At 35.9% G+C, this 23,368-nt stretch overlaps 1 protein-coding gene across 1 annotated transcript; it reads right to left on the bottom strand.

Moving 5' to 3' along the window:
* Positions 1–12,548: 12,548 nt before the first annotated feature.
* On the bottom strand, positions 12,549–21,914 carry LOC141336770 (B-cell receptor CD22-like). Its single transcript, XM_073842497.1, has 8 exons — positions 21,854–21,914; positions 20,848–21,180; positions 20,501–20,749; positions 18,479–18,733; positions 18,097–18,351; positions 17,883–17,976; positions 12,884–12,929; positions 12,549–12,671 (listed from the first exon to the last, which is right to left on the bottom strand). Exons 1-8 carry the CDS (start codon positions 21,912–21,914, stop codon positions 12,549–12,551), a joined length of 1,416 nt encoding a protein of 471 aa, XP_073698598.1.
* Between the last annotated feature and the right edge of the window lie 1,454 nt (positions 21,915–23,368).

The raw sequence follows: 23,368 nt of genomic DNA, 5'->3' as shown, positions 1-23,368 counted from the left end.
CAAATATATCTATAATACAGCATTAATCAACTATTATAATCATAACTTTCACCGTACATCACCCTATTCTTAAGATTTCTCATGTTTGGATATGTATGTTATATGAGCAATTATCATTAGTTTTCATTGAAGTACGAGTGTGTTTGTCTTACCGTGTTGAAGCTCATCAGATCAACAGCAGACAAATGACTGACTGTTTTAACACATCCACTTATAGCTCTAGACGTCACCGTTTGTGTGGTTAACACTGTTTTTACACATAGTTGCAGCAATATCAGTGTCCCTCCCTCAACAAGAGAACAACTGGACAATTACTAGATTAAAACTAAAGTAAAATAATCTTTAGGTTCAGAATTTGATAATATTGAGCACTTCAACTCCGTAAAACAATACTTAGTCCATTGTGAAGCTGCACAATTATGTTTTAGTTCAGTAGATCAGAGTAAAATGATCAATTATGATTGAATAGCAGGACTACATTGTAAAATAAGAAAGCGCTTGTATCCCCGTTAAACATCACTTCAGGTGTTTTGCTCTGCTGACTGAGCTTTAACATTATATATTTACACAACTACAGTTCACCATCTGATAAATGACCTCAGTGTGAATTACTTCAGTTTCGATGGAAGATGTTACAGAAATAAACACATTCAGAGACAGAAGTGAAACTGGACTAAAGTTGGTGATGGAAAACATGCTGCACTATCAAATAGACAGATGACAATTAAGACTAAAAATAAATAATGTTGATTTAAAGATGCTGTGTTATTAAAATGTGAGTTTTGTGGCTTTTAGTTCATGTCTATTAGCTCTGAGATCTTTATGCTAATAAAGTCGTTTGACACATAACCTCTATCATATCTACACACTGTCTTCTGAGAAAATGGGCCAAAAGTATTCAAGATCTGGTGATACACTGATGTTTATCCAATCAAATGCTCTGATGAGTGAGAAAGTCCCTCCCCTAAACCACCACAAATGAGCAAATCATGTTCAAGGCTGTGACGTAGAGGACAACTATTGGATATTTATAAAATGGACAAGCCCAGTGACATCTCATCTTCCTGTTTCATCAACATAGCACAGAAAATTGCTCTTAATAACTCATTCTGATAATAAAAAAATGTCAGAAATCATGTGTTAAATGAGCTTCATCTATAGAAGTCCGTTTTCATTGCACAAGTGTGTCTGTCTTACAGTATTGAAGCTCATCAGATCAACAGCAGCCAAATGACTGACTGTTTTAACACATGCACTTATAGCTCTACTGGCTTTGTGTGGTTAACACTGTTTTTTTTCTCTTATTTCTTTTTTACACACCACAAAGTTGCAGAAATATCAGTGTGTCTCCCTTTACAAGACAACATTACTGAACTAAAACTAACTTGAACTTGACTAAAACTATCTAAACAAAGTTATTTATTTTCTTTAAGCTATTTTAAATATATTCACTCAAGATGTTTGGAGAACAGGATTGTGTTACCAGACGTTCTTCTGGCAATTTCACACTTATTATGAAGATTAGTTGATGCACCTGTCACCACCGATCAGTTCACCATTGTCTGGTCTCGTCGTTCACACCTGGACACTTACCTCGATCCAACTCAACTTCCTTCAGTCTTCAGTTACCAGCTTTATACCTGCTAAAGATAAGACTGTTATGGACTGCCATCACATCTGCATTGATCCCCTTAACAGTCACTTACCTGCTATTCATGATTGTCTGCTGCAATCTGCAAACAAACTGTTTTGTTTGCAGATGTCAGCAGCTGGGATTTATGTCCGCTCACAAACCCAGAGTTAACGGCGGAGGCTGATCTGCTACAGCAGCACTCAGTGTCTGACATTACATCTGTATCTCTACAGGAGAGCAGCAACCATACGGGTGTCCAGGATAAACCGAAATAAATGAGCATCAATATTGTGTCATGTAATGCCAGAAGATAGCACACTGGCCACAGTAAAGCAGATAAATTACTTAAAAATTAGTTGTAAGAGCTGCAGGAATTGGAGAGACTAAACTTCCTACATAAAGACTTTTTATGGGGCGGTGAATCCAGGGGTGCTGCTATAGTTTCCAGGCCCCTCTTCCTATGGGCCCTTGGATTCATTATTTTCCACATTGCGGTGCCTCTGGGTAAATCTACCATTGACTTGAGCACTGAAATAGTTTAATAACAGAATACCTGGATGGCACTTACATACTATGACATAAAAAGTTTGATCAGGTAGTTAACGTGGTTAGATTTGATATTGTCTGATCTATAGGAATTGAGTTCAATAGCAGTGGGAAAAAAGATAATTATTCTGAACCTTTATACCCTATGGAAGTTTCCAGAATCAATGCATTTACCTGTTAATAGTTACTTACATCAGTCAGGATTGCTCTCAGTATGGTTCAGACATTGACATTAAACACTATGCAAAGAAGAGTAATATTATAACTATAAGAGGAAAGGAAACTTTAATTTCCCAAATTCTCTCTGTCTGGCATTGTTATTAAAAACTGATGACTTGTGTGATGATAGAGACATTTAAAGACGTGTGTCCCTAATGAAAAGAAAAACAAAAAAACTAACCAACAATATGGCGGCACAGTGGCTTCACTTTTATGACATCATGAGTAACCCAGTTCTCTATTATAGATCAGTGTTAGCCCTCTGCTGGACATCTTTGATTATTGTGTCACGTGATTCACGCTTCCATACAGCAGGGACGTCCATTAGAGCCTAATACTTACCAATGTGCAAAACTTTTTTTAACGTGTATTTTTTATTTTATTTCAAATTTCTTTTATTTGCTGAAGCCCAAATGAGTTTTATTTACTTCAGCAATTCCAGTGGAGGCTGACAGCATTAACTCTCATTACGGCCAATCATAATTGATATTCAAATAGCGCATTTTAACAAAAGAAAATAACATTGCGTCATTTGAATTTTGTAATTTAAATTTTCTAAATTAAAATGCATCCTGAACCAGGAAATACAAACACATTCAAATAATGAGGTAAAGAGACACTACAGCAAACGGAGACCAGATGAGACACAGAAATGGATGCGTTCAGAATTATAATGAATAATTTTGAACACAGTAGAGGATAAAACAACATGAAAATGAAGATGAATAATGGTGATTTACAGCTGATGCACATCAATGTTGATGACAGTAGCAGGAGATGGAGACCTCTGGTGGTAGATTGAGAGTTTGTACAAACACATATGAGACAGTCACAAATAAAACTTTAAAGGGAAAGTTACAGGAACACAAAAGACAACATGGTAGTCTAATAGAAGCTGACAATATTGAACAATTTTGTAAAGCTGCACAATTATGATTTTGTTCAGTATATCAGGGTAAAATGACTAATTATGATTTAAAAGCAGGAGTTTGCCACCACTGAACATCACCTGTGTTTTGCTGCGGACCTAAATTTCACAGTATATATTTACACAACAATTCACCTTTCATTTACTCTACTGTTACATCATGTATTTAAGCAATAAGGAAATAAAACACTTTATTGACTCATCACTAAGGATCTTTGTCAATCATATGTGGCTCCGCCCACAGAGCTCAGGATTGGTTCCTTTGTGCTCCGCCTCTTACTGCTGCATCTTCCTGTTGATCTGAACAAACAATCAGATGAAGAACAACTGACTGAAGCTCATCAACAACATTAAACCTTCCACAAGATACATAAAACAATCAAACTAGAAGAGAGTTTTATTGAGAGATCGAGAGACTTTGTTTCACTTACTGTGAGTGTGTCGTACAGGTCAGAGGTCGTGGACTTGAGCTCAAGAGCTGTATATGTGTCTTCATTGGGATCAGAGATCTACAGAGAGAGAGAGAAGGACGCAAACATTGTGAGTTGATGTTTAAAATGTGATAGTCTAACTGTACTGACTTTAATGTTTAGAGGAACTTTTTACTCGATCCAGAACTATAGCATCAGGTTTGAACATGCAATTTGATATCTCTGTAGCGGCTGTAGGAAACATCTCTGCATGCAGAAAAAACGCTGTAAATAACTGTGATCATCTCACCACAGACTCCTTCATAGCAGATCTTCTGTTTGTCCTTTTAGTAAGACTGAAGAAAAAAAGATAAATAAACAACGCACTGCAAGAGCTGCAATAATTCTTACAGTTGTTCACAGATTCATTAATAAACTTAATTACTAAATTAAGCACTAAACAAAACACACAAGTTACTGGAATAACTGCAGTTTATACTGTTATACATGCATGTGTGGTAAACAAAAATACTTTACTTAAACATAACACTTAACCAACATGAAGTAAATTAATACTGCAAACATACAGCAGTTATTTTGAAAGGAACATCTTACCAAATGTACATCACAAAAGCACCTGATGCTCCACTGAATAAAACACCAACAACAGCAGCAGCAGCAGCTACAGATGAGAAACACCTGACTGCTGAAATACGGACAAAAATACACACCGAATGAATAACAGGACTAGATATGACCATAAGGAAGCAAACGTGGTTGAAATATAGAATATTATTCATGCAACTTACACATGATATTTAAAGTCACGGCATCAGAGAATTTTTCTCCATGTTCATTGATGGACTTGCACTTTCCACTGTGATCAGAGCTGATCTTTGAGATGCTGTAGATTCTTCCAGATCCTACAAACGTTCCTCCTTTAAACCAGCTGATTTCTGCAGGTGGGTTTGAATCACTGCTGCAGATCAGAGTCACTGAATCACCCTCCACTATTTCACCAGATGGACTGATGGACACTGAGACGCTCTTTGGTGCATCTAACACAGAAGAAAAATACAAAGCATTAATTTGCCATCACAAATTTATAAATCCCAAAAGTATAAATCACTGCAATATTTACCAGACCAACCAGACGGAAATATATGTATATACTTAATTTGTTTGTGTTGTATCCATTTAGTCAGATGTATTTACAATGTAAAGAACCAAATGGTCCATACAGTTAGAATAACAAAGGAACATTGGATCTTCATCAGGAGCTCCTAACAGTATCTATTGTTTGCAAACCTCTTGTCTTCAAGTATAAAGTTCTCTCTCACAGTCAGAACTGAAGCTATAGGACTCCTACAAGGGTTACGATTATTTGAAGGATGACATGCTAACATGGCTGTTGAAGAACTTCTGCACTGCTACCTTCAATACATTTTTCTCCCAATAAGAACTGAAGCTTACATATTTTATATATCAGAGAAATCTAATACATTGTGGGAACCACCCGAACCACTGCTTAGACAAAATCTAACACAAAGGACAACATTTGTAAACAATTTCCTTCTAGTTACCTTACAAATTATCTTTTTTATTTTTCTTTTAGAGACTGTTGAAAAGGCCCAGTATTTCATAGTATTTTCTGATTTGTTGTTAATGTGACAGGACAACATTTTAGTTTCTCACAGTCTTGTCAACGGCTCACTATAGAGTTGCTTTTATTGTGTGTGCAGTGTTGATATTAATGACACAATTGTATGACTTTGGTGAAAGGACAAGAGCTCCCACAAAACCTACTGAACATTTATCAGAAATATAATCCTGAACTCTGCCAGCTTTCCAAAGACATCTTTAAAGAGAAAAACTCAATCTGTACTCACACATGACACTGAGATGAACATCAGGAGAGATGTAAGTGTGTCCATGTAGAGCACAGCTATATCTGCCTGCATCCTCTCTTCTGACTGACTGCAGCAGGAGTTGATTGTTTGTGTCTCTTCTCTCAGTTAATGGCTGTGAGTTTCTGTACCAGATGAATGTTGCTCTGTCAGTCAGAGTGCAGTTGCTTTTACATGTCAGACGGACTGAATCTCCCTCTGTCACTCTCTCAGGAGACTCCACCTGAAGATCTGAACACAACACACACATTATATCTAGTGCTGCTGTCATACACTCATTATTATTCAACATAATGCACAGAAGAAGAGTGAAACTCCATGAAAGTCACCTGTGACAGTAAGACTCACTCCTGGATAGCAAATCCAATTCTTCTCACGTTTATTAGTAGTGAATCTGAAACAGTACTCATGTTCATCTTTCTGTGTCACATGACTCAGTCTGATGGTGCAGTTCTGCTGTTTATCTCCCAGATACTGAAGCCTCTGACTGTATTCAGGATCCTCAGACAGATCTGGAGGCTCTACACCCTCTTTTATAATGGTTTTGGTCCAGAACACTTTCTTGATCTGATGTCCAGTAGGGTATGTATAAGTACAGCTCATTATCACTGATGAGTCCTTTAGTGCACAGATGTGTGAATGACTGTAACTCACACTATAATCACCAGCACTAGAAACCCCTGAAACACAGAAATCATCAGGATGAAAATTTTGTTTGTTACATTACTTTTTTAATTCATTATTTTTTTTATGACTTTACAAGAACATCTCTTTACATGAAATTTCATCAAAGTTTATCGAGTGATAAATGTTGTGAAGTTCATCATCAGCTTTTGTTGCAGAAAAACAGAAATAAAAGCACAAAGACAAAGGAGTGAAATGAGAACCAGGAAATCAGCCGTGAACAACTTGCTGCACTATCAAATAATGAAAATGATGATTTATTAAAAACTTATTGTGAGTTATGTGGCTTTTACTTTGTCTCACATCTCTGAGGTCATCTATATGCCAGTGAGCTCCTATAACACAATAAATATTTAACTTATATTTACTTCCGCAACTTGAGCTCAAAATATTAACAACCTGGTGTTAAACTGATTCTGTCCAATCAGATGCTCTGAACAATGAACATGTTTCTCCTAAACCACCTGACACTGACTAGCAAATAACAAAAGACTTTTCTATATTTATAACAGTTGCAAGTCCTTTGCATTTTCACACCAAAACTTCCTGTTTAGAAGGAAATATGTGAGTACAGATCAAAAGAAACTGCTCATCTGCCACTCATTGTTAGAACTTAAATAAAAACACAGTGTTTCTAATGTGAATGTAAGAGAGACTCACCGTGAATCGTGAGCAGAAAGATCAGAGGAAGACGAGGAGCCATTCTGACCGACATCAGCATCAAATATATCTATAATACAGCATTAATCACCAATTATAATCATAACTTTTACCGTACATCACCATATTCTTAACACTTCTCATGTTAAGAAATGTATATGAGCAATAATCATCAGTTTTCATTGAAGTGCAAGTGTGTTTGTCTTACCGTGTTGAAGCTCATCAGATCAACAGCAGCCAAATGACTGACTGTTTTAACACATGCACTTATAGCTCTAGAATGACAGACCATTTGTGGCTAACACTTTTTTGTCCCACCCTCAACAAAAGAACAACTAGACAATTACTGGACTAAAACTAAAGTAAAATAGTGTTTAATTTCAGAATTTGATAATATTGAGCACTTTGACACCATAAAACAATACTTTGTCCATTGTGAATCTGCACAATTATGATTTAGTTCAGTAGTTCAGAGTAAAATGATCAATTATGATTGAATAGCAGGACTAACATGGAGGATGTTACAGAAACAAACTTATTTGAGATACACAGAAGTGAAACCGGACTAAAGTCGGTAATGAAAAACATGCTGCACTATCAAATACACAGATGACGATTAAAATAAATCCACAATAATCAAAACTAAACAATGTTGATTTAAAGGCGATGTGTTATTAAAATGTGAGTTTTGTGGCTCTTAGTTCATATCTGTCAGCTCTGAGATCTCTTATATACTAATAAAATCCTTTGACATATAAAAATGGGCCAAAAGTATTCATGGTCTGGTGATACACCGATGTTTATCCAATCAAATGCTCTGGTGAGTGAGAAAGTCCCTCCCATAAACCACCTGACAATAACAAATGAGCAAATCATGTTCAAGGCTGTGACATCATCAGATCAACAGCAGCCAAATGACTGTTTTTAACACATGCACTTATACTGTAGCTCTATTGGCTTTGTGTGGTTAACACGTTTTTTTTTTTTTTTTTTACACACCACAAAGTTGCAGAAATATCAGTGTGCCTCCCTTTACAAGACAACAACATTACTGGACTAAAACTAACAAAAGAAAGTTATGTATGTTTCTTTAAGTTATTTTAAATATATTCACTCAAGATGTTTGGAGAACAGGATTGTGTAACCAGACGTTCTTCTGTCTATTTCACACTTATTATGAAGATAAGTTGATGCACCTGTCACCACCGATCACTTTTGTTCACCATTGTCTGGTCTCGTCGTTCACACCTGGACACTAATAGTTATACTTTGTCTATAGTCTTTGTTATACTAAGATCAGCGAGGTATGACACAACTTCATGGTTAGATCACTGCATCTGTACAGCTATAAATCTGGGTAATTTACTTCATTTTTTGTCTGTGAGCACTGAAATGTGTGTAGGGAAAATAGACTGGTTTAACTTAACTGAGAAGAGTATACTGTGTCTAATCTGACACACTGTTGAGTAATCTAGATTCATGGAAAGATACAACTGCATGCTGTGAAGAACCCTCAGCATTTTGAGTTGTGTACTTGTTCTAATATTGTGAAGCCAGTATATATGGCTTTTAGATTTATTTTATATTTGTAAAACAGGAATACTTCCACAGTTTTTATGTTTTATTGATGCCTCTAAAGCCTTTGATCGTTTAAAAAAAAAGGAGTTTCTAAATCTCTAGTGAAAATTCTGTTGTCAGGTTGTATGGTTGGTAGCGCCATCATTAAGTACTTCATGTATGTGGATGATTTTGTGATTACTTTTTCTTTTTTTTTGACCAAATAGTGCTGACCTTCAACAGTAATTAAGGGATTGCTCTGAATATGGTTCAGACACTGACATTAAATACGATGCAAAGAAGAGTAATATTAAGATTATTATGAGTAAGGAGGACAAGATGCTTTAATTTACTAACTTTTCTCTGTCTGGCATTGTCATTATATATAACTGATGAATTGTGTGATGATAGAGACATTTACAGACATGTGTGTCCTTTTATTAAACAAAATAATAAAAACAAAATGGCAACGCAGTGGCTTCATTTTTATGCCATCATGAGTAACCCTACCCTGGAAATCCAGAGGTCTCGAGAGCACAATTTGAATTGTCTCTGCAAGACACTCTGGCATCAAGCAATGATGTATGTTACTGCAATACGTAAGCAATTCTGGGAACCAATCAAATCGGTGTATCTGATGTAGGCGGGCCAGAGGCGAGCTAAACTGATGACGACAGCGCTGCGACCTCCGGAATCATTAGTAAACATTGAAAGAGATCCGGGGTCCGTTCTTCGTACCTCGCTTACTACATCCAAGATCAAATGACACATCCAAGATCAAATCATCGCGCTAAATATGAGCTCGCTATTCCGGTTCTCCGAACGCACCTGTTGTTGATGATTAGTATAGCTGGATGAAGTTATTTGAGATCACTGGGTGGCTTAAAAGGGGCTACGTATCGATAGTAGAAACATTGATCGGCAACTCTTTGATTGGTCGGCGAACATGACGAAGGAGCGCGCTCAGTATTTTTCTGCAGCAGAGCAAGAACTCTTGATTGAGGGATTTCAGGAGTTTCAGAGTTTAATTAAAACGCAAGGGAAAACTGCAAAGGCTGGAAAAGCAAGGAGAGAGGGCTGGAAAAAAGTAGTGAACAAATTAAATACGTTAATGCTGCCCATGTTACATGTTTTTTCCTTGATATGTTATTTTATTTATATTTTAATTTTTTTATACACTACCGTTCAAAAGTTTGGGGTCAGTAAGACTTGTAATAGTCTTTAAAGAAGTCTCTTATACTCATCAAGGCTGCATTTATTTGATTAAAAATACAGAAAAAAACAGTAATATTGCAAAATGTTTTTACAATATAAAATAATGTTTTTATTTATTTATTTTAACATACTTTAAAATAGAATTTATTCCTGTGATGAAAAGCTGAATTTTTATCAGCTGTTACTCCAGTCTTAAGTATCACATGATCCTTCAGAAATCATTCTAATATGCTGATTTATTATTAGAATGATCAATGTTGGAGAATATCAACAGTTGTGCTGCCAAACATTTTTAGGAACCTGTGATATTTAATATTAACTTTTAATACATTTTTAATTATTAACTTAATACATCCTTGGTGAATAAAAGTATTAATTTCTTTTAAAAAACAAAACAATAAAAATGTACTGACCCCAAACTTTTGAACGGTAGTATATATATATATATATATATATATATATATATATATATATATATATATATACTGTATACACTTTCTTGCAAGATACTTTTCTTTTCCCACGTGAGTCAGTCCGCGTCAGTCGTGCTCTTTAACCAATCAGATGTGACCTCGCCATTTCAACCAATCATAACCCGCCAGGAGCGCAGCCTAAATCCTGTTTACATGAAATAAACCTCCCGAGCAGGTTTAAGTTTGCGCACCTGTTGCTATGACAGCAAGTCCAGGATGAGCTTCGAAGAACCAAACAATCCAAGATCATGCCAAATCGTCAACAATCAAATCCAGCTAACTGAGTTAGCGAGGTACGAAGAACGGACCCCTACAGATGAAAACCAGTTGTTTGAAACGGCTTTGGCCGCTACAATGACCGAGTTAGACTTGGCTTTTCATTTAAAAGAGGAACAGAAAACCGCGCTCGAATCGTTCCTTTGCCAGAAGGACGTTTTTGCTGTTTTGCCGACTGGATACGGCAAGAGTTTAATCTATCAGTTAGCTCCGCTGGTAGTTAAGCACGAAGAGGAACAGATCCGAAGCGGGCAATGCCAGATAGCATTCGGCAGTCTCGAGTCCTGGCTGTTAAATAAGAAGTGGCGATAAATGTTATCGAACGAGGTCTACCGGGACAACCTGATCGGGATTGTGGTGGATGAGGTCCATCTCATTTACAAATGGTAAGAGTCACTTAGTAAATTTACTGTAACGAAAAACGGAACTATTCAACAGTAATACAGTAGCCTAACTTGAACAGTACAATATGTCTCACTGCTGAATGAAACGCTAGCGTCCATCCACATATTAGTTGATAGTTAATGAATAGTTTGATCGGACCTAATTGTTTTAATGAGGTTGATTCGGCTGTCGTAATTAATAGTTATTAATCTTGTCACATTGTTTATGTTATAACATTGAAATCCACTCTTATATGTTCACCGTTGCTCTGGATACGTCACACCATGTATTGTTGTGATTGGTCTGGAGTTATCCAATTGCGTTCAGTGAGAGTTTCAAATGCACGCTTGGTGCCGCCCCTCGAGTTAGGTCCTTTTCATTGCTCGAACCCAGACCCATAATCTTAATAGATTAGGGTCTGGATTTTTCCAGGCTAGAGTAACCCAGTTCTCTATTATAGATCAGTGTTCGCCCCCTGCTGGACATCTTTGGTTACTGTGTCACGTGATTCAAGCTTCTATACAGCAGGGACGTCCATTAGAGCCTAATACTTACCAATGTGCAAAACTTGTGCAGAATATTCATATTGTTAAAGGTGTATTTTTTATTTTAATTTTCTTTTTTTGAAGAAGGAGGAGGCTGACAGCATAAACTCCTCTCATTACGGATAATGAGAATTGCTATATGAATAATGCATTTTAACAAAAGAAAATTACATTGCGTCATTTGAATTTTGTCATTTAAATTTTCTAAATTAAAATTAATCCTGAACCAGGAAATACAAACACATTCAAACAATAATGAGGTAAAGAGACAATACAGCAAACAGATTGAAGAAACCAGATGAGACACAGAAATGGATGCGTTCAGAATTATAATACAAACACATGAAGAACTTTGAACACAGTAGAGGATAAAACAACACGAAAATGAAGAGGAATAATGGTGATTTACAGCTGATGCACATCAATGTTGATGACAGTAGCAGGAGATGGAGACCTCTGGTGGTAGATTGAGAGTTTGTACAAACACATATGAGACGATCACAAATAAAACTGATCACTTAAAGGGAAAGTTACAGAAACACAAAAGACAAAATAGCCTAATAGAAGCTGATAATATCGAACACTTTTGTGAAGCTGCGCAATTATGATTTTGTTCAGTATATCAGGATAAAATGATTATTAATGGTTCAAAAGCAGGAGCTTGTTTGCCACCACTGAACATCACGTCCTGTGTTTTGCTGCTGACCTAAATTTCAACTTTCATTTAACTCTACTGTTTCAGCATGTATTCAAGCAATAAGGAAATAAAACACTTTATTGACTCATCACTAATGATCCCTGTCAATCATGTGTGGCTCCACCCACAGAGCTCAGGATTGGTTCCTTTGTGCTCCGCCTCTTACTGCAGCATCTTCCTGTTGATCTGAACAAACAATCAGATGAAGAACAACTGACTGAAGTTTATCATCATTATGAAACCTTCCACAAGATACAACATTCAAACTAGAACTGAAGAGAGTTTTATTGATTATAATGAGAAGAGCTGCAGGTTCAGACACTTACTGATGGATTCTCATGTTTAGGATCACGAGTCTTCAGGAGTCTCCAGGCCTGGGATGAACAGTCTGTGTGAAAGAGAGCGAGAGATCGGTCATGTGATCATCTGATGATGATCTGACTTTGGCGTCTCACTTACTGTGAGTGTGTCGTACAGGTCAGAGGTCGTGGACTTGAGCTCCAGAGCTGTATATGTGTCTTCATTGGGATCAGAGATCTACAGAGAGAGAGAGGGATGCAAACATTGTGAGTTCATGTTTAAGATCTGATAGTCTAACTGTACTGACTTTAATGTTTAGAGGAACTTTTTACTGGATCCAGAACCATAGCATCAGGTGTTTGAACATGCAATTTGATATCTCTGTAGCGGCTGTAGGAAACCTCTCTGCATGCAGAAAAAAACACTGTAAATAACTGTGATCATCTCACCGCAGACTCATTCATAGCAGATCTTCTGTTTGTCCTTTTAGTAAGACTGTCAGAAAAAAAAGATAAACAACGCACTGAAAGAGCTGCAATAATTCTTACAACTGTTCACAGATTCATTAATAAACTTAATTACTAAATTAAGCACTAAACAAAACACACAAGTTACTGGAATAACTGCAGTTTATTCTGTTATACATACATGTGTGGTGGAGTCATTCTACGAAACGGATGCCATTTCCACTTTGCAGTTGTCAAAAAATTCATTAAGAACAAACTTTCTATAAAAAAAGACTACAACTTGAAAGACAAGTTAAACCTCCAAAAAACATATTTTCCCTCCTCAGGCACAAACTCCTTATTAATATTGTACTTTTTCTTCAGTCAAGGGCACCTTTCTTGTACCACCCCGTTACGGACAATATGTATGCCATTAGAGTAGTAAAACATGAAATATATTTTCATAATGTTATGTTTTCCTAATAATGAATTGTCTCTTTTTTGCAAACCATCAATATCTCCAATTTAATAAAAAAATTTAATTGTTAGATTTTTAATCTTGAAAAAAATGAATTTGACATCTCAATGGCCTCACTGTTTGTGAAAAAACAAATTCACTCAAAAAATACAAATAAAGTGGCATTTATTTAATTAGTCCACACAATAAGAATATCATATACAACATTAAATCAAGTAGCATTTAACTTTATTTATATATAACGACACCCCTGTGACGGGGTGGTAAGCGGTCCGTGTAACGGTTTGCAGTTCTTTGTTCAATTTGCACCATCAAAATTAAACAGATAAAAATTGGCTTCAAACTTTCATTTTTTCGTTTTTTTTTTTCAAATACCTCACCAACAGATATTTGTCTCTGTTTAATTTTCTGTTCTACAAGTTTAGGTTGTAGCATCCGAATAAGATTTTTAACACGTAAAACATGAGTCGTTATTCTGATTTTGCGCTCGCGGTTGGTCCGTACCATTACTGCCGGGGGAGGAGACTGGGTGGCTGGATTAGCCTACAGCCAGAGCGCTGACGCTTTATGTATTGGAATGAGGTTCATGGATTTGACCATGCAATAATTTAATGGATAGGCCTACTTCAGAACTAGTGGTGTAGTGTAGGATATACGGCGTATACCCACTTTATCAGTCGCCTTTCCATATATCCACTTCTAAGTCACTCAGATGCGCATGATTCAGTATCCTGCATTAGCCAAAAATCATGACAGTGCACCACATGAATAGCTAATTCATGATTGCGCCTAATGCGCCCTAATGCACCACTCTACGCGTGTTCATAGTACGCAAGAGCATGTCAGGGGCAGAGCCATAGAGAGATCTCTATACAGCTCTGGTCAGGGGAGGCGCGTAAAATAATAATTATTATCGATTACTAATTTGGATCAGTATATTGCAACGAAAACATTACCTTAACAATGAAAAGAAGCAGTTTTTTTTACTGTTGGAAATTTCTTAAACCAGCTAGTGAATAATTTATACCGAGGGATAAATATGCGTATACTTCCCACTGGTCAGAACTCAGTAACATTAAGGCGCGTTTTCATTAAGCGTATTTTCAATTCGCAGTTTCAATTTGCGCAATTTAAAGGGTAATGTAAAGGCAGCTAGAAACGCAAAAATGTATAAAATTTTGCCAAAGTTTTACGCAAATATGTAATGGAAATGTGCATTGTGCGTGTTTACAGCCACATTTAAAGTTATTTTTAGTTTCGATATTCGCTGGATTACATTCGCTTGCCACTGTTCAAAGATATCACTATCAGGATTAGTTTTAATAATATGCAACCAATTTATATAAACATGAAAAATTATTTCAAAACTGCCCACGTGTATTGTAGCAGTAAATTTAAACCGGAAATAGCTTTGACGCGTTTTCGCAGCGCTTGATGTGTAAGGGACCGTCTGACAATTCCGTCGACTGGGTTAAAACGTCTAAGTATTTTGATTAAAAAGACTTTTAACATTGAAAAAGCACTTTGTTAAACTGTAAAGCTTGTAAGAAAGAAGTACAAACAGCAAACAGTTTTTATGTTCCAGTGCTTGTACGATGTTCCTAGTGGCCAGAAGATTTTGCCAATAGCTCATTTACTGTGTGAACGGTACACAAATAATTTTTAGAAAACAAATGTAGTTTACCAAAGAGTTTTTTTCATGCTCCAAAGGTAGTATATTCCTACTTACATGACTGACCTACTACAGGTGAGATTTTGTCAATATCTCTCTTATACTCTATGTACAGAAGACAATTTATGAAAAACTTACAGTAAATTACCAGTGGGTTTTTTATGTTCCAAATGTTGTAGTATGTTTATAGACTAGACAGACTTAGTATAGGTGGTAATAGCTCCCTTACTGTACAGTGTTCAAACATTATCATAAAAACCGACTATACACTCCCAAAATATTTTTTTTTCATGTTCTAGGTTGTAGTATGTTCCTAGTGGCAAGATTAACTTACTACATGTGAGATTTTGCCAATATCTTCCTTCAGTTTTCTTTCATGTTGCAAAGGTTGTAATATTTTGCAGTTACAAGACTGACTTATGAAAGGTGAAATTTTGCTGAAACCTCCATTACTGTAGGTACAGTGAATAAAAATACATTTAGAAAAAAATAGCTGTAGTATGTATGTTCCAAGATACACGACTGACATACTGGTGAGATTTTGCCAATACCTCCCTTCATATGTGTGAAGTACACAATTACCTTTGGAACATGATAAAACCTTTTTGGTAAATTACAGTAATTATTTCCTTGAAAATATTTGTATACTGTACTTACAGTAAGGGAGATATTGACAAAGTCTCACCTGTAGCCCAAGCCATTCTGGCTGCTAGCAACTTATTACAACCTTTGGAACATGTAAAAAAACTTTTGGTAAATTACTGTACTTAAAAAAAATGTGTCTGCTGTATAAACAGTAAAGGAGACTTGGGCAAAATTTCACTATTAGTAAATAAGTCTTGTAACAAAGAATGTACTACAACATTTGGAACATTAAAAACCTTCTGGTGCATTACAGTATTTTTTTTTTTTATAAAAATGTGTATACTTGCGCATACAGTGAAGGAGATATTGGCAAAATCTCAACTGTAGTAAGTCAGTCTGGAGTTGGACACCTACAGCCTTTATGAACAGCCTTCAATGTATTTACAGTAGATTTTAGTGTACTGGCAAAATCGCACCTGTTGTAAATCATTATAAGTATTAAAAGCTTTATGGTTTAACAATGTGTTTTTTCAATGTTAAAAGTCATTTTAATTAAAATGCATTGGACGTTTTAATCCAGTCGGTGGATTTGTCAGATGGTCCCTTTCACCCTTACACATCAAGTGCTGCGATAGCGCATCAAAGCTTTCTCCAGTTTAAGTTTGCAATACAACAGTTTTAAAATATTTTTTCATGTCTATATAATTGTTAAAACTAATCGTGATAGTGATATCTTTGAACAGTGGCAAATGAAAGCAATACGGCGAATATCGAAACTAAAACTAACTTTACCACACTATCATACAGACAATCTGTGGCTGTTAACGCAGTCACAGTTACTGGGTTCTGATTTAGACAGTAAATTATACTATACTACAGCGCTCTGGCTGTAGGCTAATCCAGACACCCTGTCTCCTCCCCCGCCGGTAATCGTACGGACTATAGCTCTGGTACGGACCAACCGCGAGTGCAAAACACACAAAATGGAAAATCAGAATAATGAGTTATGTTTTATGTTTGTTAAAAAATCGTATACAGATGCCACAACCTAAAATTGTAGAACAGAAAATTAAACAGAGAGACAATTATCCGTTTTTGAAGTATATGTAAAAAACGAAAAAATGAAAGTTTGAAGCCAATATTTATCTGTTTAATTTTGATGGTGCAAATTGAACAAAGAACTGCAAACCGTTACACGGACCGTAAGCGATGTGACGGGGTGGTATGGACAAAGTGTTTCTCTATATGAACTGCTGGTTTTAAATTTTGTGCATACATTTCACAAGGGCATGTGTTTATTTGACTGCTGTGCAATAATCAAAAAAGACACCTGTATGGTCACCCTACCTGTATAAGAATCCTATATTAGAATAGTTTCACACATCTTCTCATTCAAACAGGAAGCAGAACCACCCCGTCACGTTAAAAAATTTCACGTGGTAAATTTCATCCCAAAATGGCCGCAGATCTCCCATGTGGTCAAGTTTCTAACCTAGCATGCATGCATTTAATCTGAAATTTTATTTTCTTTCCATTAATAATGTAAAAGAATTAATAAAAAACAGTTTCCCCTATCTACTTTGCGTGTCGGGGTGGTAGGGTTAAGCTTGACGGACCCTGTCTAACATCAAATAAACAATGTAAAAGAATGTCATTATTTGCCTGCTTTTGTTCTGGTGTCTGTAAGGCTCAAATTATGTCACTTCCTCTTTGTGATGTCATTTAAAGCAACAGTACATTAATTATAGAAAAAAAACAAGTTAGTGTGACGGGGTGGTAAGTTAAACTGCGGGACACACACAAATCATAAAATATTTACATACAAATTATATTTTATTTTGAATGAATATATCTTATGTAAACAGGGGCACACATATAATGCTGAAAATAATAAAAGTTTGAAAAAATATATAACTTATTTGGTGATATTTTAGATCAAAATATCATGTTGGTCAACACAGACATGTGAAATTGGTTATGTACTAATGAAAAATGATTAAAAACACTATGTTATTTTTTAAGAATAGTGTTCTATCATATATCATGTTAACAGAAACACTTGAATTAATAACTTTAAGCTTTGAAAACACACTTTAGGACATTTTCTGTGCCTTAAGCATCTCATCAAACGTTGCGGACCCAAATGGCACCCGTTTGGTAGAATGACTCGGTAAACAAGAATACTTTACTTAAACATAACACTTAACCAACATGTAGTAAATTAATACTGCAAACATACAGCAGTTATTTTGAAAGGAACGTCTTACCAAATGTACATCACAAAAGCACCTGATGCTCCACCGAATAAAACACCAACAGCAGCAACAGCAGCAACAACCACAGATGAGAAACATCTGACTGCTGAAATACAGACAAAGATACACTGATATTTGAATAACAGCACTAGATATAACCAAATATATTGACTTACAAGGAAGCAAACATGTGGTTGAAATTTAGAATATTATTCATAAAACTCACATTTGATGTTTAAAGTCACAGCATCAGAGTCTTTCTCTCCATGTTTATTGATGGACTTGCACTTGTATTCTCCACTGTGATCAGAGCTGATCTTTGAGATGCTGTAGATTCTTCCAGATCCTACAAACGTTCCTCCTTTAAACCAGCTGATTTCTGCAGGTGGGTTTGAATCACTGCTGCAGATCAGAGTCACTGAATCTCCCTCCACTATTTCACCAGATGGACTGATGGACACTGAGACGCTCTTGGGTGGGTCTTAAAAAAAATCACAAAAAAATATATATTTATTGACTAGACCTTTGAGTGATCAGTCGGTAATGTGATCTGCAGATGATCATAATAGAGATGTTCTTTAGTATCATATGTTTCATAATAAACTCACACATGATGTTTAAAGTCACAGCATCAGAGTATTTCTCTCCATGTTCATTGATGGACTTGCACTTGTATTCTCCACTGTGATCAGAGCTGATCTTTGAGATGCTGTAGATTCTTCCAGATCCTACAAACGTTCCTCCTTTAAACCAGCTGATTTCTGCAGGTGGGTTTGAATCACTGCTGCAGTTCAGAGTCACTGAATCTCCCTCCACTATTTCACCAGATGGACTGATGGACACTGAGATGCTCGTTGGTGCATCTAACACAGAAGAAAAATACAAAGTATTAATTTGACATCACAAATTTATAAATCCCAAATGTATAAATCACTGCAATATTTACCAGACCAACCAGATGGAAATATATGTATATACTTAATTTGTACACTGTAAAAAATGACCGTGAATTTAACCGTAAAAAACTGTAAAAATGCTACGGTAAAAACCTATGAAATGGTTAACGGTAAGTTTCCTTTCTATATACGGTGAAAAACTGTGTTGGACATTGCATGTTATTTTACGGCAGTATACCGTTTTTTGAAGTGAAAAAGAATGTAATATTTACAGTGAATAACCGTAAATTGACACTCCCAGAATTCCCAGTGTTTCATTTTTTTTATTTGATGTTTTTTGTTGAAATAACTTTTTCTTCTTAGATTTTTCTTGGCGGTTTTGTACATTAGGGTTGTATGTTACATCTAATGTTGTTAAATTAATGTTTTTTGCATTAAATCAGTTTTATGTGTGTTACCATGATGGTGTTTAGTGTTTGTGTGAATGACACTGTGCACCTTCTATATGTGCTATTATTTTAAATTTCTTTGTGTTGGGCTTTAGTTCATCATGTGAATTTCTCATCACCACCTGCATTTGATGGTTATCAGTGTATTTCAACGGTACAAAACAGATTTCAGTAGTTCAAAAGGTTGGTACATCACTGTTATATCAGATAAAAAAAATCAGAAATTATGGTATTTACCTGTATATTTAAGTGAAAACCGTAAAATGTAAAACTTTGCTGCCAAATTTTTACAGAAAAACTCGTAACCACAGCTGCCAGGTTTTTCCCGTAATTTTTATGGCTTTTTTTACAGAGCATGTGTTGTATCCATTTAGTCAGATGCATTTACAATGTAAAGGTATGAACCAAATGGTCCATACAGTTAGAATAACAAAGGAACATTGGATCTTCATCAGGAGCTCCTAACAGTATCTATTGTTTGCAAACCTCTTGTCTTCAAGTATAAAGTTCTCTCTCACAGTCAGAACTGAAGCTATAGGACTCCTACAAGGGTTTACGATTATTTGAAGGATGACATGCTAACATGGCTGTTGAAGAACTTCTACACTGCTACCTTCAATACATTTTTCTCCCAATAAGAACTCAAGCTTACATATTTTATATATCAGAGAAATCTAATAGATTGGGGAGCCACCCGAACCACTGCTTAGACAAAATCTAACACAAAGGACAACATTTGTAAACAATTTCCTTATAGTTACCTTACAAATGATTTTTTTTTTCTTTTAGAGACTGTTGAAAAGGCCCAGTATTTCATAGTATTTTCTGATTTGTCGTTAATGTGACAGGACGACATTTTAGTTTCTCACAGTCCTGTCAATGGCTCACTACAGAGTTGCTTTTATTATTATTATAGCTTTTGCTTTACATTGAAGTTGTTTCTCAGTTGCATATTTTTCCATCACTTTGGATTACATAGTTTTCACATACATTAATATATTTCATACTGTATGCATCAGTAATACATAAATAAAACAGGTAAGATTTATGTAGTACTTCACAGCAAGGTCCCCATGTTAACCACTGCTTACTGTTCATGTGTTTCCACAATACAGAGTGTCAAATAGGACTGATGCAGTGTTGATAGTAATGACACAATTGTATGACTTTGGTGAAAGGACAAGAGCTCCCACAAAACCTACTGAACATTTATCAGAAATATAATCCTGAACTCTGCTTGCTTTCCAAAGACATCTTAAAAGAGGAAAACTCAATCTTTACTCACACGTGACACTGAGATGAACAGCAGGAGAGATGTAAGTGTGTCCATGTAGAGCACAGCTATATCTGCCTGCATCCTCTCTTCTGACTGACTGCAGCAGGAGTTGATTGTTTGTGTCTCTTCTCTCAGTTAATGGCTGTGAGTTTCTGTACCAGATGAATGTTGCTCTGTCAGTCAGAGTGCAGCTGCTTTTACATGTCAGACGGACTGAATCTCCCTCTGTCACTCTCTCAGGAGACTCCACCTGAAGATCTGAACACAACACACACATTATATCTAGTGCTGCTGTCATACACTCATTATTATTCAACATAATGCACAGAAGAAGAGTGAAACCTCATGAAAGTCACCTGTGACAGTAAGACTCACTCCTGGACGACCAATCCATATTTCAGATTTACTAGTTGTAAAACTGAAATAGTACATGTGTTCATCTTTCTGTGTCACATGACTCAGTCTGATGGTGCAGTTCTGCTGTTTATCTCCCAGATACTGAAGCCTCTGACTGTATTCAGGATCCCCAGACAGAACATTGTGCTTTCCAGTGTTTTTGGTCCAGAACACTCTCATGATCTGATATCCAGCAGGGTATGTATAAGTGCAGCTCATTATCACTGATGAGTCCTTTAGTGCACAGATGTGTGAATGACTGTAACTCACACTCCAATCAGCACTAGAAACCCCTGAAACACACAATTTATTAGAATTAAAATGTTGTTTTATCAGTTCCAACAGACCATGAACACAGTAATTTTTACTACTTTAAAACAGCAGCTCATTACAGAAAATAAAGACAGATTTTCACAGAATCCATTGAGTGATAAATGATGTGAAGTTCATCATCAGCTTGTATGAAGTGTGTTGCAGAAAGCAGAAATAAAACCAGAGAGACAAAGGAGTAAAAAATAGAACCAGGAAATCAGCCGCGAACAACATGCTGCTCTATCAAATAATGAAAAACAAGAGTAAGAAAATAAAGTTAATTTATTAAATACCGTCTTTTTTACTTTGTCTAACATCTTTAAGTTCATCTATATGAGAGTGAACTCATTTGCTGAAGTACGTATTTAACATATTCACTTCTGAGATCAAGAACCAAAGATATTTACAATCTATTGTTACACAGATATTCAGATCTGAACAATGAGCACATCCCTCCTAAACCACCTGACACTGACTAGCAAATAACAAAAGACTATTGGACATTCATAAAAGGCACAAGCCCTTTGACATATCTCACCCAAACTTCCTGAATATGCGAGTACAGGACAGAAGAAACTGCTCATCCGCTGCTCATTGTGAGACCCTCAATAAAAACATCAGAGTGTTTCTAATGTGAATGTAAGAGAAACTCACCGTGAATCATGAGCAGAAAGATCAGAGGAAGACGAGGAGCCATTCTGACCAACATCAGCATCAAATATATCTATAATACAGCATTAATCAGCACTGATAATAATATACTAAACATTACCCTATTGTTAACATTTCTCATGTTTGGATATGTATGTTATATGAGCAATTATCATCAGTTTTCATTGAAGTACGAGTGTGTTAGTCTTACCGTGTTGAAGCTCATCAGATCAACAGCAGACAAATGACTGACTGTTTTAACACATGCACTTCTAGCTCTAGACATGACCGTTTGTGTGGTTAACACTGTTATTACACATAGTTGCAGAAATATCAGTGTTTTTCTCTCAAACAGAGAACAACTGGACAATTACTAGATTAAAACAAAAGTAAAATGGTGTTTAGTTTCAAAATATTGATAATATTGAGCACTTTGATACCGTAAAATAATACTTTGTCCATTGTGAATATGCACAATTATGATTTAGTTCAGTAGATCAGAGTAAATTGATCAATTATGATTAAATAGCAGGACTACACTGTAAAATAAGAAAGCGCTTGTATCTCTTTTAAACATCACTTCAGATGTTTTGCTCTGCTGACTGAGCTTTAACATTATATATTTACACAACAATTCACCACACAGAAGTTAAAGTTGGTGATGAAAAACATGCTGCACTATCTAATACACACTGTTAAGAATCGCTGTAAAAAACGGCCAAATTTTGACAGTAACATGTTTTCCATTAAAACAGTGTATTCTGGGTATTATTTGTCAATTTCGAAAAGTAGCCTGCTGCTATGTATCGTGAATTAACAGCATTCAAAATCGACACTCAGAGACTGTTTAAAATCAAACTCTACACCCTCATTCCCTATTCCCTACATGAGTTTACTAATATAGTCCACCTTACAGAGATAATGAAAACTAATGAGTGACTTCAGACACTGACGACCAGCAGCTGTTAATGAGCAGAATCACTGATTGACAGAGAAACAAGACAAACACAAGAACTATAGAACTGACTTCAGCCACAGCCTTAGATGAAATCAACTGAAAATTGAAACAACTCAACACACAGCTTTACCAACTTCACGCATTTCTAACCGGACAGATTTTATTTCTGTCAGATGTCTATAGAAGATCTTATTGAGAATGAACAGATGTTTAGATGATGATGTTTTGTTTTGTTTTGTTTGATGATACCATTGTGGAGATCAGTGTTTGCTTTAATTGAATTGGGCTCCTGACTCTTGATATTTAAACATAGATATTTTTGCTGCAACTGGGCTTTTTATGATGCATTAGTGAAAGTAATGCTGGTCAGTTGATGTTGACTATTCTTAGTTGAGCATGAACATGATCTGTTGTGGTTGTTTTTCCACCAAGTGTGTTACAGCACACAGCAAAATACCCAGTGTTATTTTAACACACTGAGTGTGGACACATATAGACACTGAAGCAGTGTTGAAGTTAACAAGATAATTAGGTGATTAACAAAGTGATGATTGATCATT

Source organism: Garra rufa, chromosome 6, assembly GCF_049309525.1.
Source record: "Garra rufa chromosome 6, GarRuf1.0, whole genome shotgun sequence".
Taxonomy (NCBI): Eukaryota; Metazoa; Chordata; class Actinopteri; order Cypriniformes; family Cyprinidae; genus Garra; species Garra rufa.
The sequence above is the reverse complement of the archived record's forward strand: the minus strand, read 5'-3'. Positions and strand labels throughout refer to the sequence as shown.